Below are 11,221 nucleotides of genomic sequence, written 5' to 3'. Positions count from 1 at the left end.
TTTAAAAAAAAAAAAAAACAAGTTGAGCTTTCTCCCCCCAATAAAAATAAACACATATAGTGCTTATTTAAAAAAAAAAAAAAACAAGTTGAGCTTTCTCCCCCCAATAAAAATAAACACATATAGTGCTTAACCAAAAAAAAAAAAAAAAAAAAAAAAAAAAAAGACTTTAAATGAGGCCATTACTTTGGCCTGATGTGGAAACTTTTATCCCATTTTTTTTTGCCTGGCACGGTACACAATAAGTGTTTGTACATACTTTTTGCAGTTTGGTGGAACCACACATGTGGAGCAAACTTCCTGGACAGAATTTAAAAACCCACACAGAGATTGCAAGCGGCTCTCGAAAAACCCCCACATGCACACATTCCAGTACATTAGCAGCTTCCTGTTTAAGAAGACAAAACCTTTTACCTCTCGTGTAGCCGAGCAACACTCAACAGATGCACATGTCATCAGCGAGCAACCTCGACCGCAGGTCAGCGAACAGCAGGTCTACCGCTCAAGCACATCTCTACCTCACCACCCAGTGGACGTCAAGGAGCCAAGGCAGAACCGATAACCCGCTGTTGTTGTTCGCTTTACTTAGGACATGCGTGACAAGTGTTTAGAAGGTGGCATATCACTTCTTTTCCTCTGCTGCTCTGCGGTCTCCAGCCGGGAGAAAGCTGAGTTAGTTTGACTGATTTCTGTTTAAAGTGCTCCCTCCAGCTCCGCTCCGATGTTTAGACTCTGCAGTGACATTCCTGGCTTATATCTGGGAAGACTCTGCACTGGTCTTCCCAGTTTTTCACCGGGTCGTGTCAAACCTCGCAAATTTACGTCCAGAGCCGAGAGGAAATGAAGGGATTGAAAACGCTTCGACTATCGTTTGTTTTTTTTTTTTGTTTTTTTTTTGTTTTTTTAATCAACGTCTGTCTTCTGTATCCTTTGAGTTACTGTTATTTCTGGTGCTCGACAAACAGATGATTTCACCTTTCTTTATAATTATTTATATGTTGCTGATAATCGCTAAGTCATGCTGTCAATGACCTCATTTACTCTAAGTCACGGATTCCCAAACTGTTACTGTTCCCATCTCAACAAAGTACTATTTGTGGCACAACTGTGTCATTGTTTACAGATAAATTATACCATTTTCTCAATTTACAAAAAAAAAAAAAACTTTGCTTAGATTATGTCCAAAGCATAAATGAATAAAGACAAACAAATTGTAAATATGACTCATCAGCTGTGTCATCACTAAGCTAAAGCTTCACTGTCAAATCATTTAATTTTACACTTAATGCCCGAAGATGACGCCTCCTTAATTAACGCTACGGCAAACTAAACTCTAGTTCTGAAAAAAAATGTGTTCTTCATTATAAACTCTCTTTAGGCAAGACTTCTTGGTTAAAAGGAGCAAAAGCTGCTGAAATATGCAGCTTGCAAAACAAAACCCTCAGGCAAAGATGAATAGAAATTATTCATCTACACATTTGTCTTTTTTTAGCAGAAGTAGAAACTCATGCTGAAAGTTTGGGAAAGAATAATCTTGACTTTGAATATATTCAGTCAGGAAAAAAAGACATTAAGAAATCAATCCTTGTTGACACAATCATTGGTGCCACAATAATTGGTATATCTGTTGTTAGTTTTATTTTTATTATTCTGCACTTAGAAAACCTAAGGCAGCTACAGACAGTGGTTGCTTTAAGCATTTCTGGGTTTATTTGTCTACTATTCATAAGCTCAGTGAATATTGAGCTGAGTTTCAGTTCAGACAGAGTCTACCAGATTTTTATTTTTTTAATAAAAATCAGGGAGTCAGGCTCACAATATCACAGATCTTCCACTTTACTATATTTTTTTTAAGTGCAAGTAGAAATGAAAAGTAGTTCTCCAAGAAATTACTCATGTAAGTATTTGGTAACACGGCTACTTAAGTACTGAGTAACTGATCATGACAAATTACGACAAAAGAAACACATTTCCCCCCGAAAATTTTTTAATATAAAACTTATTAAGCTAATGTTCACAGTACAAAATGTATATATATGTAAGTACTTCCAGTGACGATAGTGTTTACTGTATCTTTTTTGACCTACAAATGGCACAACAGGCTCGAAAATAACGTTAGAACAACAAAGCTTTTGTACAAACAAGAGGTTTCACTCCGACATAAACCCTAGGTTTGTCTCTGTGTCTCAAATATTTTTGGTTGACATATGTTTGTTCTTCATTCTGTGAAGTTACTCACACTGGGTAGAGTATCCAGAAATTTTACTCAAGTAAGAGTAGTGATACTTCCTATTAGTATTATTTAAGCAGAAGTAAAAAGTGTGGCATTGTAAAACTGCTCCTAAAAGTAATTGTTTTCCAAAAAGTTACTCAAGTAAACAACTAGTTCTTACCCACCTCTGTGGATTACTTGATTTACTTTGATGTGGGATTTCCTCTCCTGCTAAATAAATAGACTCAAATTTCCATCATTGTTAATATTATATTATCTGAGACGATGCCAAGATAAAATAAAAGATGGATTTATTTGAAAAACCTTCAAACGTCCTAACCAGAGGCTGAGTTTGAAGGGATGTGTGGACAGAGAAACTATCAGGAATATTTCGCTTATTAAACACAGTCTTCTTGTTTAGCTACATGTCTGTGTGTGAACAGTTATGCAAGATGTTACACCTTTAAAAAGTTTATTTTAATTTTATATCCTTTTTCTGGATTGTTTTTTACTTTACTGGTGCCACTGCTTTAAATTAGCCAATGTGGGAATATAAACCTTAACCTCAGGCTCTCAAAAAAAAAAAAAAAAAGTTTACTTCAGTGCCCAGGTAGAAATATATCAAAGTCTTCGTAATGCATTTCTGTCTGTTTAAAATAACATTTGCTCTAGTTGTACGTGAGAAGCTTCACTAAACGTTTAAAACTCTTCAGCCGTACTTTTGTTTTTATACTGAGCTAAACTGGTGACGAAGCTAATGCTTGTATAAAAATAAGTCTGTCCAGTAAGCTCCACAAAAGGAAGAAAAAATAGTAAAAATTTAATATTGTATTTGTGTCTCGATGTTGTGTGTTTGTTTTTGATACTGCTTTCCACGGACAATCAAACTGTAGCATAGAATTAGTATGTTTATAACAACGAAAGATTTCCTAATCTTTAATAAAATCTGTTTTTTTTTTTAAATAAGTCAATGTGTTTTTTTTGTATAATAATTTCACTAAATGAAATTTTGTGCAGCATTTTGTTAATCTAAATTGTTCAATTTGTGTCTGAATAAAGATTTCTCCATAACTCCTGTTAAAAGTGTTTTTACAGACATAAATGAAGGATTTATGTCTGTATGACTATAAATATATGTGTATATTTTTAAAAAATGTTGTCAAAATCACTCAACGACTACAACAGCTCCAAATCATCTTTGAAAGTGAAACAACAGAGAACTAATACTTAATACTTTCCCTAAAATACACATAATTTTACTTGAAGAGATACATGTTGTTATGTTTTACATGACCACTAGAGGTCAGTAATGAGCTACTGAAGATCTCTGCATGTCAGTGGATTCAAAACATTTAAAATAAGCAGCACATTAGGAAGTACAACGTTGAGAAGTCACGACTGTTGCCCTAAAATTCAATATGGCTGCCTTGCATGTAAAATCTCATGACAATTGCAACACAAAGAAAGGGTTAATCTGTACTTCAAAACGGTCCTTTATTGTGAAAATGTTGGTTATAAAAATAATTTTCTTAAAGTGTCTTGAGACAATGTGTTGTGAATCAGCCCTATATATATAAATAAACTAAATTAAATTTATTTTTTAGCATTAACCAGGACATCACTTTCTAATACTGACTCTCTAGACAACACTCCAATATAATCAAATGAAGACAGAGTATTCACTTGTTTATGTTTTATGGGTTTGCATAAATTGACATGTAGAACATCTGCTCTGATCCAGAGCAGATCAACAACCTGTAGTGAAGGTTTTCCTCCTAATTTGATGGGGAGAAAAAACAAACATTTTAGGCGCTAAAGGGACTGTGATCATATTGATGTCACAGTGTTTCTGATTTTGTATTTTTGTGTTCATCTCAGCAGGCGGTAGTCATCTCTGTGATGAAGGACAGGAAAGAGGCTGTGGGGAAGCTGGGATTTGTTAGAAGTTGCTCCAACAGGTCTTTGCCTTTCTCTCTAGTAGTCACTGAACACATCGCCCCTTTCCACATGCGAACCATTGAGCCGCCTGGTAGAAGAGAAGATCATTATCAACCTTTGAGACTTAGTGATCCAAACTGAAGACGTTTTCCATTTTGTTTGTGACCGTGTGTCCTACCAAGAATGGTATTGATGTTTTTCATCCAGGAGAAAATTTTCAGTGAGTTGTTCTCCTCTTGAGTCAGATCGGCAATGTTTGGGGCTGCATCCCCCGCCTACATGCAGGAGTGAAAAAAATAACAGACGAATATTCAGCAAAATAGAGATATTAAAATAAACACGTCAGTGACGGCGTAAGTACCCGTAAAATTCGGCTCGGCAGAGGATTCAGGAACAGCACAGACTTTTCCAGGTTGGAGTGGAAATGAGCTGCCGCAACATACTCTGCAGAGTCCAACCAGCTGTCTGCAAATGACTGCTCCTCAGCGGAGTAGTGGCTCTTCCTGAATGGACAAAAGCCGGGAGATGACACAAAGAAATATTTGGAAATATAAGATTTTGAACATCCACTTCATCATGTAACATGCAAATTCCGTGGTAAGGCCAACATTCAAATTCACAGACGGATGGATTACTTGACGTTGCATGTAGAAGAGGCGTAAGTCGTAGCCATTTGAGCCACCCAGTAGACACCAAGGATGGAGTCTTTCTTCTCGTTGTCAGGTAGAGTAGACTCAGATGTTGGCTTGAGAGCCTTAAAAGACACAAGTTGACCATTAAAGTCATAGAGGTACAGCTCAATAACTTGGAACGTCATCAAATATGGAAAGTGTTTATGTCACTCAAAAAAAAGAAGCGACAAATGCTCATAATACACATTCATGTCGCACAGAGTGATTTATTTCAAGCATTTGTTTTTGTTATTTTTGATTAATCTTACTTACCGATAACTTAAACTTATAGCTAAAAACATTTGAATGTTACCTTATGCCAATTTATAAAAGGGATTTTTGAAATGGAGATGTTGTTATTGCCATATTGTGGCCTTCAAACTCAAATGGGAAGACTGCCTTAATGTTGTCGTGGACACCCTCCACAAGCAAGGTAAGATATCAAAAGTTACACCAAAATGTGTCTCCGCATAATACTGCATATTATTGGAAAGCTTAGTAAAAGGAAAGTGTTGGTAGAAAAAGGTACACAAACAACACTGGCTACATTTCCGGCGTCATTTTAATACCTGGAAAAAAGCATCCCACTTGGTCATGGCATCAGAGTGGCTAGCTGAACATTCAGTGTAGGTTGAACAAAAACCCTCTACACCTGCAGGCACCTGAAGCTTGATCTGGAAACATGACAAGAATCATTGTATCCATCACTATCAATATTCAGGTTGCATCTTGTATGGTGACAAAAAAAAAAAACAACCTGAATGTTTTCTCCCAGGAAACCCTGTTGTGCAGCAGACAGGAAGGGCAACGCTGAGGTGAAGTAGTTCATACCTGAAAAAAAAAAAAAAAAAGAAACATACAGAGATGGGCAGTGATTTCTGTGAGTGGTTTGTGTTCAGATTTGGTTTGTTACACTTACAGCCCCAAAAACTCTCGGGTGAAATACACATGGCGTCTCCTGTTTGTAGACCGCAGGTTGTTGAACCGGACGGGTCGGCAAGGCGACCTACAGAAGCAGCAGATTTACACTATGACATTTCCCAGTGTTTGGGGATGTTTAGTAAATAATAAAAACATAACAAAAGGCAGTTTTACCTGAGGATTTCATCCATCCAAGCTGCAGTGCCAGCCCCCAAAAGGGATTCTCAGTCTGGGTTGTCCCCATGTAGGTCAGGTAAGGGTCTGTACCTGCAATCACCAGACGATAGAAACTCTGGCGGTTTAGGTAATTCCAAGGATTGGGAGTCAGAATCCCATCTTGCATAGGTAGTTCAGTCACTTGGCCGGCAGTTTGCGACCAAAGGTTCGGCAGGCCATTTTCCAGGACAAGAGCAGAGCTGCTTAAAGTCACCGCAGAAGCGAGGAGGAGGCCAAGGGCCGCCAAGCACAACATGATTGTCCTGGTTGATGGAGAACAAGTGAGCCGAGAGTGTGCACTCAGGACTGACAGCTGTTTGAGACAACAGGGCTTATGTATTCTCGCTGTTCACATGTCTGCACTCTAACTACCATGACAAAGCAAACACACACAATTTAATGCTACAGCCTGCTGACCCGCGGGTCAACGGACCCTTGCAGAAACGATAAGCGGATTCGAGTGCACACAGCTCAATACTGTCCAAATACCCAGACACAGCATGGTGCAAAGTACAACTGGCCATGTTATGTCTCACACATAACATGGCCAGTACATTTTAGCAAAAGAAAATCAATGAAGCACATTGGGTTTTGAAACCATTTGGTTCCATAAAGAAAGACAGAAAACTTAAAAAAAAAAAAAACTTTTAAAACCCACACTGGATCTGCAAGCATCGTCACATAAAAGGATGATCTATCGAGTCAACGCAACCTGTCAGGACCACATTTTGTTTGCATTTACAGGTGATCGTAGTCTGTCAGAGGTTATGTAAGGATTAATGACAGACTGGTCCACTGATTGCTTAAACTCACTAAACTTTGATGTGCTAACACTGCACCTGTCTGTTCGTAACGGCATGTAAGAACAGATGCTATTATCTAAGGTGTTATAAAGAGCATGTCAACACTAATTCCAAAGTACCAATGGCCAGAATGTTCCTGCAGAGTCTGAGACTGTGAAAAAAAAAAAAACCCTCACAAAACAGCAAGCGGATATGCAGGGTTGTAAAGCACATGTTGTAAGGGAGGTCAAAGTAATACTTTGTAATATTTCTTGTTTTGATGATTATGACTAAAAGATAAAAAATCTAAGAATCAGTGTTTCAGAAAGTGGCTCATTTTGCATGAATTACTCCATGACTGCAGCACTGCTCAGGCGCTTTAATAGCAGCTTTCATGCTATGTGCTTTGTTGGGTCTGCTGTCTGTCATCTTCCCGCTGACAGTACTCCATAAATTCTGTGTGGGGTTGAAGTCAAGCCAATTTTGCTGGCCAGTCAGGCACTACAACACGACGGTCATTGAACCAGCTTTTGGTACCTTTGGCAGTATGGGCAAGTGCCAAGTCCTATTGGAAAGTTAAATCAGCATCTAAAGTTGTTGCTTCAACTAAGCTTTCCAAGAACATGCAGTCTGAACAAGCAGCTTATTTAGCAACGATCATTTGTGTCTTACCCTCTTTGTGAAGGTTATCAATGCTTTTAAACATTGCTAGTAGTAAAAAAAAAACAAAAAACACTCTCCAGTCTGTTTCCCATTGTGTAATTATTTCATTTAATGTAATCTTTAAAACAAATATTGTAAACAAGTTCCAATATAATACAATAAAGACTTTAACTACAACTCTTATCCCCTACACTGCATGCTATAAACATTTTTTTTGTTTTTATTTATTTATTTATTTGTTTGTTTGTTTAAATGTCCCAAATTCATCTTGAATGGAATGTGCTCTGATCTTTCCCATTTTGTAGAGTAGAAAGTCCTCTGTGTCACATTATATTTGTTGCTCCGTGAAACAGGAAGGCATGGATTCCCACGTCTCTGGTATAATTTTTAAAAACGTAATTTCATTCCCTCCCCCTTTTTTTTTTTTTACAGAAATTAATGTAACACATGGGATTTTGTTAAATATTCTACTTTGCTTATTTTACATTGATACGTTTTTTTTTTTAAATGGGGCTTCATTTTATTCCTTTTTTTTTTTTTTCTTTTTGCTGCATTGGAGATTTTTTTTTTTTTGTTCCATTATTAAAGTCCAACCAAACGACGATGTGACGGCTGAGCGCAGACGACATCATGTGACAGGGGAGTGGCTCCAAATCAGGAAACACACACCACGGCTGTGAGTCTCAACAAAGGTAAAGTCCTAAACTTCTCCAGAACCGAGCCGAAATCTGGCAGTGACAGAGCCCACATATTAGGATTAAAACTCACTTTTACATCGCCGCTTTATATTTAGCAGCAAAACGAAAGTTAATATGTAGGCTTCGGTAAACGGAATGCGGTGTGGACTTTGTTACTCTCCATGTTCGTGTCAGCTGTTGCTAATAATAGTTTCCACATCTAAAACAACTGTTCGTTTCTATGTGAGGTCGTTTGAATTTGTCCCGTTTTCCTGAGATTTAAGTCGCTCGAGTGATTTCCGCATTGCTTCTGCTCCCAGTGGGACACACTGACATAGCAACAACAACAACAACAAAAAAGAGAGAGAGAAAAATGAGACGTAAATAACGTCAGAGGAGAAATATTACAGAACTAAGAAGCAGAAAGGTTGTCTAAGGTGGATGCGACAGGTTAACAGCTGGTTCTGAGCAGGCCGGGTTCACTTCCCTTAAGTTACAGGAAGTGTGCATGGCTGACCCACATCATGATTCCTCTGGCCCAACCCTGCTACACTGCAGCAGATAAATCCTTGAAACCAAACTGATCCTTACTTGTTTTAATTCAAGGAGCCTATTTTCTGTGTGTGGGCGCCGCCGAGTCTGTGTGCTTTAATCAGTTGTTTGCATCTTGTGTTAGCAACTGGCTTTGTGTAAACTCATGTCGTGTTATTGTAAAACGCAGTTTGTTTGGCTGCTGATTTTGAATAGCTTTTATAGTACGTGTTGACCGACTTTTATTGCACTTTGGTCAGCATTGCTGTTGTTTTTAAAGTGCGTTTTGTAATAAAGTGATATGCACCAATCAGCCTTTTACTGGCTGGTACTGAAATCCAGTTTTTTTTGTTTTGTTTTTAGGTTTTGTTTTGTTTTTAGGTTCCAACATTCTCATTCTGATTTTATCCGGTTTAAAAGAAAAATGAAATGTTGTGTTGTAGATGGGTAATTTTTTATTTTTAAATACCTGTGACAGTTTGGAACAAAATGACCAAAACTGCTGAAGCAGGAAATGGGGAGTAGATGAAGACCAGGTTTCACACAACATATATTTATTTATTTTTTTATTATGAGTTCTCATAGCATGATAGCCTTTAGAGAAGTTGCATCAGTCTTAGCTTATTGTGGTATTCATGCGAAAATGTACAACAGAACTGCATGATTGTATTGAATATCATGGAAACAAAAAGCTGCATAAATAACTTACTGAATTTAACCTAATTTGTTATTTTGTTTGGGGTGCATGATTAATCGGCCAGGTGATTCATGATCAGCTGATACTTGCATGTGAAACCGATCATATTTTAATTTAAATTAATTAAATTACCACGAAGCTGCTGCATTTAGACGTTATCTCTTTTCACTACAAGGAAACCTAAAACTTTGGACACCTTATTGGTGTTAGTTTGTCCTCAGCTAACCTCAAACCTTGTTATAATGTAAAAGCAAACTACTGCTGTGCACTTTAATTTTGGTAAGGGCCTCAAAACAGACCTGCAGTCTAACCTGTTGTACAAGTTTTTTTTTTTTTTTTTTAAATGTGACAAATGAAACACTAATGGAACCGACTGTTTTAATTTAATTAATTCAGCAGTTCTCGCTCATATGCAGTTGTAGTGTTTCACAGTTATTGTTCAAAATAAGACTGGAACATTGACGATGTTTTGGGACGGTGTACGTTAACATGGATGCATTCAAAACAAAGACAAATCACAGAACATAATCAATTGGTGTCACCACAAAAAATAATGAAACCGTTTCTTAAGATGATCCGCATACATCTGAAGTTACGGCTGGTATTAAACCACGGTAAACTCTGAAAACTGCCATGCATATTCCCACAGATGGAGGCTAAATGCTAAAAGCTACGGTCATGTGTTAGTCACGAGAGCAGCAGAGCGCCGTAGCTATGGTAATGAGATCTCGGCGCGACTTCATGAATGAGCTCTGATTGTGTTGTCACCGCAGCTGTCGCCATGGCGTACCACGCTGGGATTCCGGAGGATCCCAATGTTATGGTCCAGAACATCAGCTCCAACATCCAGAGGATCACGCTGCTGAGTAATGAAGACACGATTATCATCAGCGGCACCCTTGCTGAGGTCACAGCCGCTTTTTCTGAATCATAGAATTTGAGATCGTGACGTTTATCTCTCCCTTCTTGCTCAGCCTCGGAGTTGCAGAGAGCGGTGTTCCTGCTGGGGACCGACCAGGACAGCAACCAGCTCAGACAGACGCTGTGAGTAAATTTAGGCTCAGTTGGAGATGTTGCTTGTCTGTTTTTAAAATTATTTGACAAAAACTACAGCTTAAAAGTATATTGAGGTACCACGGAAAAACCTATCCACGCATGTTTATGAAGATAAAATGAATCCTTCTAACTTGGAACCACAATAGTTTTTTTTTTTTTTTTCCCCCATATAATAAACGCATACTTTTTGTTTATTATATTATAGTCAACAAAAACAGCAGCAAGGCAACCAGCTGGCAAAAGACACTGACAAACTGATGAAAGTCTTCACTTCCCTTCCTATTGGCCCAGATCAGGTACAAATTTTTAAATGGCTGTTTTCACCTATGAGAAATCATAATAGTAATTTTTCTATTTTTTATTTTTCCTTTCTGTGTTTTTGGTGGCCTTAGCGGCAAAGGAAGCTACAGAAAGATCGGCTGCTGAACGACTTCTCCGCTGCTCTGAACAGCTTGCAGAAGACGCAGCGGCAGGCGGCCGACAAAGAGCGGGAGTTTGTCGCTCGGGTCCGAGCCGGCTCAAGATTGTCGGTGAGTAAGTCGTGGCCTCCTCACTGGATGGATGACCGTCAGAGTTTAAGAGCTAACGAGCAGCGTTCAGTGTTCCTGTAGAGATTGCGTTGTTTTAGATGTTCAAAAGAAATTTTTTATAAGGAATTTTTAATGGAATTCAATGGTACAAATGATAGATTTTGCCTTATTTTATTGTTGTGAACATTGTTTCAGCAGCAAAGTTGTTTTCTTCATGACTTGTGTCCTTTTGTACGGAGCCCCCCAGGGGACATGGGGAATTTTTTTTTTTCTTTTGCGTTCCCTCGCAAAAGGTCTTGCGCTCCTTCGCAAAAATCTACTGATCAG

General features: G+C 38.2%; 2 protein-coding genes across 4 annotated transcripts in view; one reads left to right on the top strand and one right to left on the bottom strand.

The window, feature by feature from the left end:
- Window positions 1-3,883: 3,883 nt before the first annotated feature.
- The window catches only part of leg1.1 (liver-enriched gene 1, tandem duplicate 1), a 19,990-nt gene continuing 12,652 nt past the window's right edge, over window positions 3,884-11,221 (bottom strand). Inside the window, exons 3-10 of one of the 2 annotated variants that reach the window (XM_015053907.1) lie at window positions 5,917-6,264; window positions 5,741-5,827; window positions 5,579-5,652; window positions 5,391-5,495; window positions 4,786-4,904; window positions 4,512-4,653; window positions 4,329-4,425; window positions 3,884-4,238 (exon numbers count right to left, since the gene is read on the bottom strand). In XM_015053907.1, coding sequence (XP_014909393.1) covers window positions 4,087-4,238; window positions 4,329-4,425; window positions 4,512-4,653; window positions 4,786-4,904; window positions 5,391-5,495; window positions 5,579-5,652; window positions 5,741-5,827; window positions 5,917-6,214 — 1,074 coding nt within the window. In that variant the 5' untranslated portion in view covers window positions 6,215-6,264 and the 3' untranslated portion in view covers window positions 3,884-4,086. Of the gene's footprint in view, window positions 4,239-4,328; window positions 4,426-4,511; window positions 4,654-4,785; window positions 4,905-5,390; window positions 5,496-5,578; window positions 5,653-5,740; window positions 5,828-5,916; window positions 6,320-11,221 lie in introns of those variants that run through there. The other variant, XM_015053906.1, reaches the window with a different exon arrangement.
- stx7l (syntaxin 7-like) overlaps window positions 8,004-11,221 on the top strand; it is a 12,091-nt gene continuing 8,873 nt past the window's right edge. Inside the window, exons 1-5 of one of the 2 annotated variants that reach the window (XM_015053908.1) lie at window positions 8,004-8,095; window positions 10,082-10,174; window positions 10,283-10,352; window positions 10,570-10,660; window positions 10,757-10,894. In XM_015053908.1, the coding sequence (XP_014909394.1) occupies window positions 10,090-10,174; window positions 10,283-10,352; window positions 10,570-10,660; window positions 10,757-10,894 (384 nt within the window). In that variant the 5' untranslated portion in view covers window positions 8,004-8,095; window positions 10,082-10,089. Of the gene's footprint in view, window positions 8,096-8,116; window positions 8,329-10,081; window positions 10,175-10,282; window positions 10,353-10,569; window positions 10,661-10,756; window positions 10,895-11,221 lie in introns of those variants that run through there. The other variant, XM_015053909.1, reaches the window with a different exon arrangement.

This window comes from Poecilia latipinna, unplaced genomic scaffold (genome assembly GCF_001443285.1).
Source record: "Poecilia latipinna isolate Pla-1442-1.1 unplaced genomic scaffold, P_latipinna-1.0 Scaffold1213, whole genome shotgun sequence".
NCBI classification, from domain to species: domain Eukaryota; kingdom Metazoa; phylum Chordata; class Actinopteri; order Cyprinodontiformes; family Poeciliidae; genus Poecilia; species Poecilia latipinna.
Note: the sequence above shows the minus strand (reverse complement) of the source record. Positions and strands in the feature narration are given on the sequence as shown.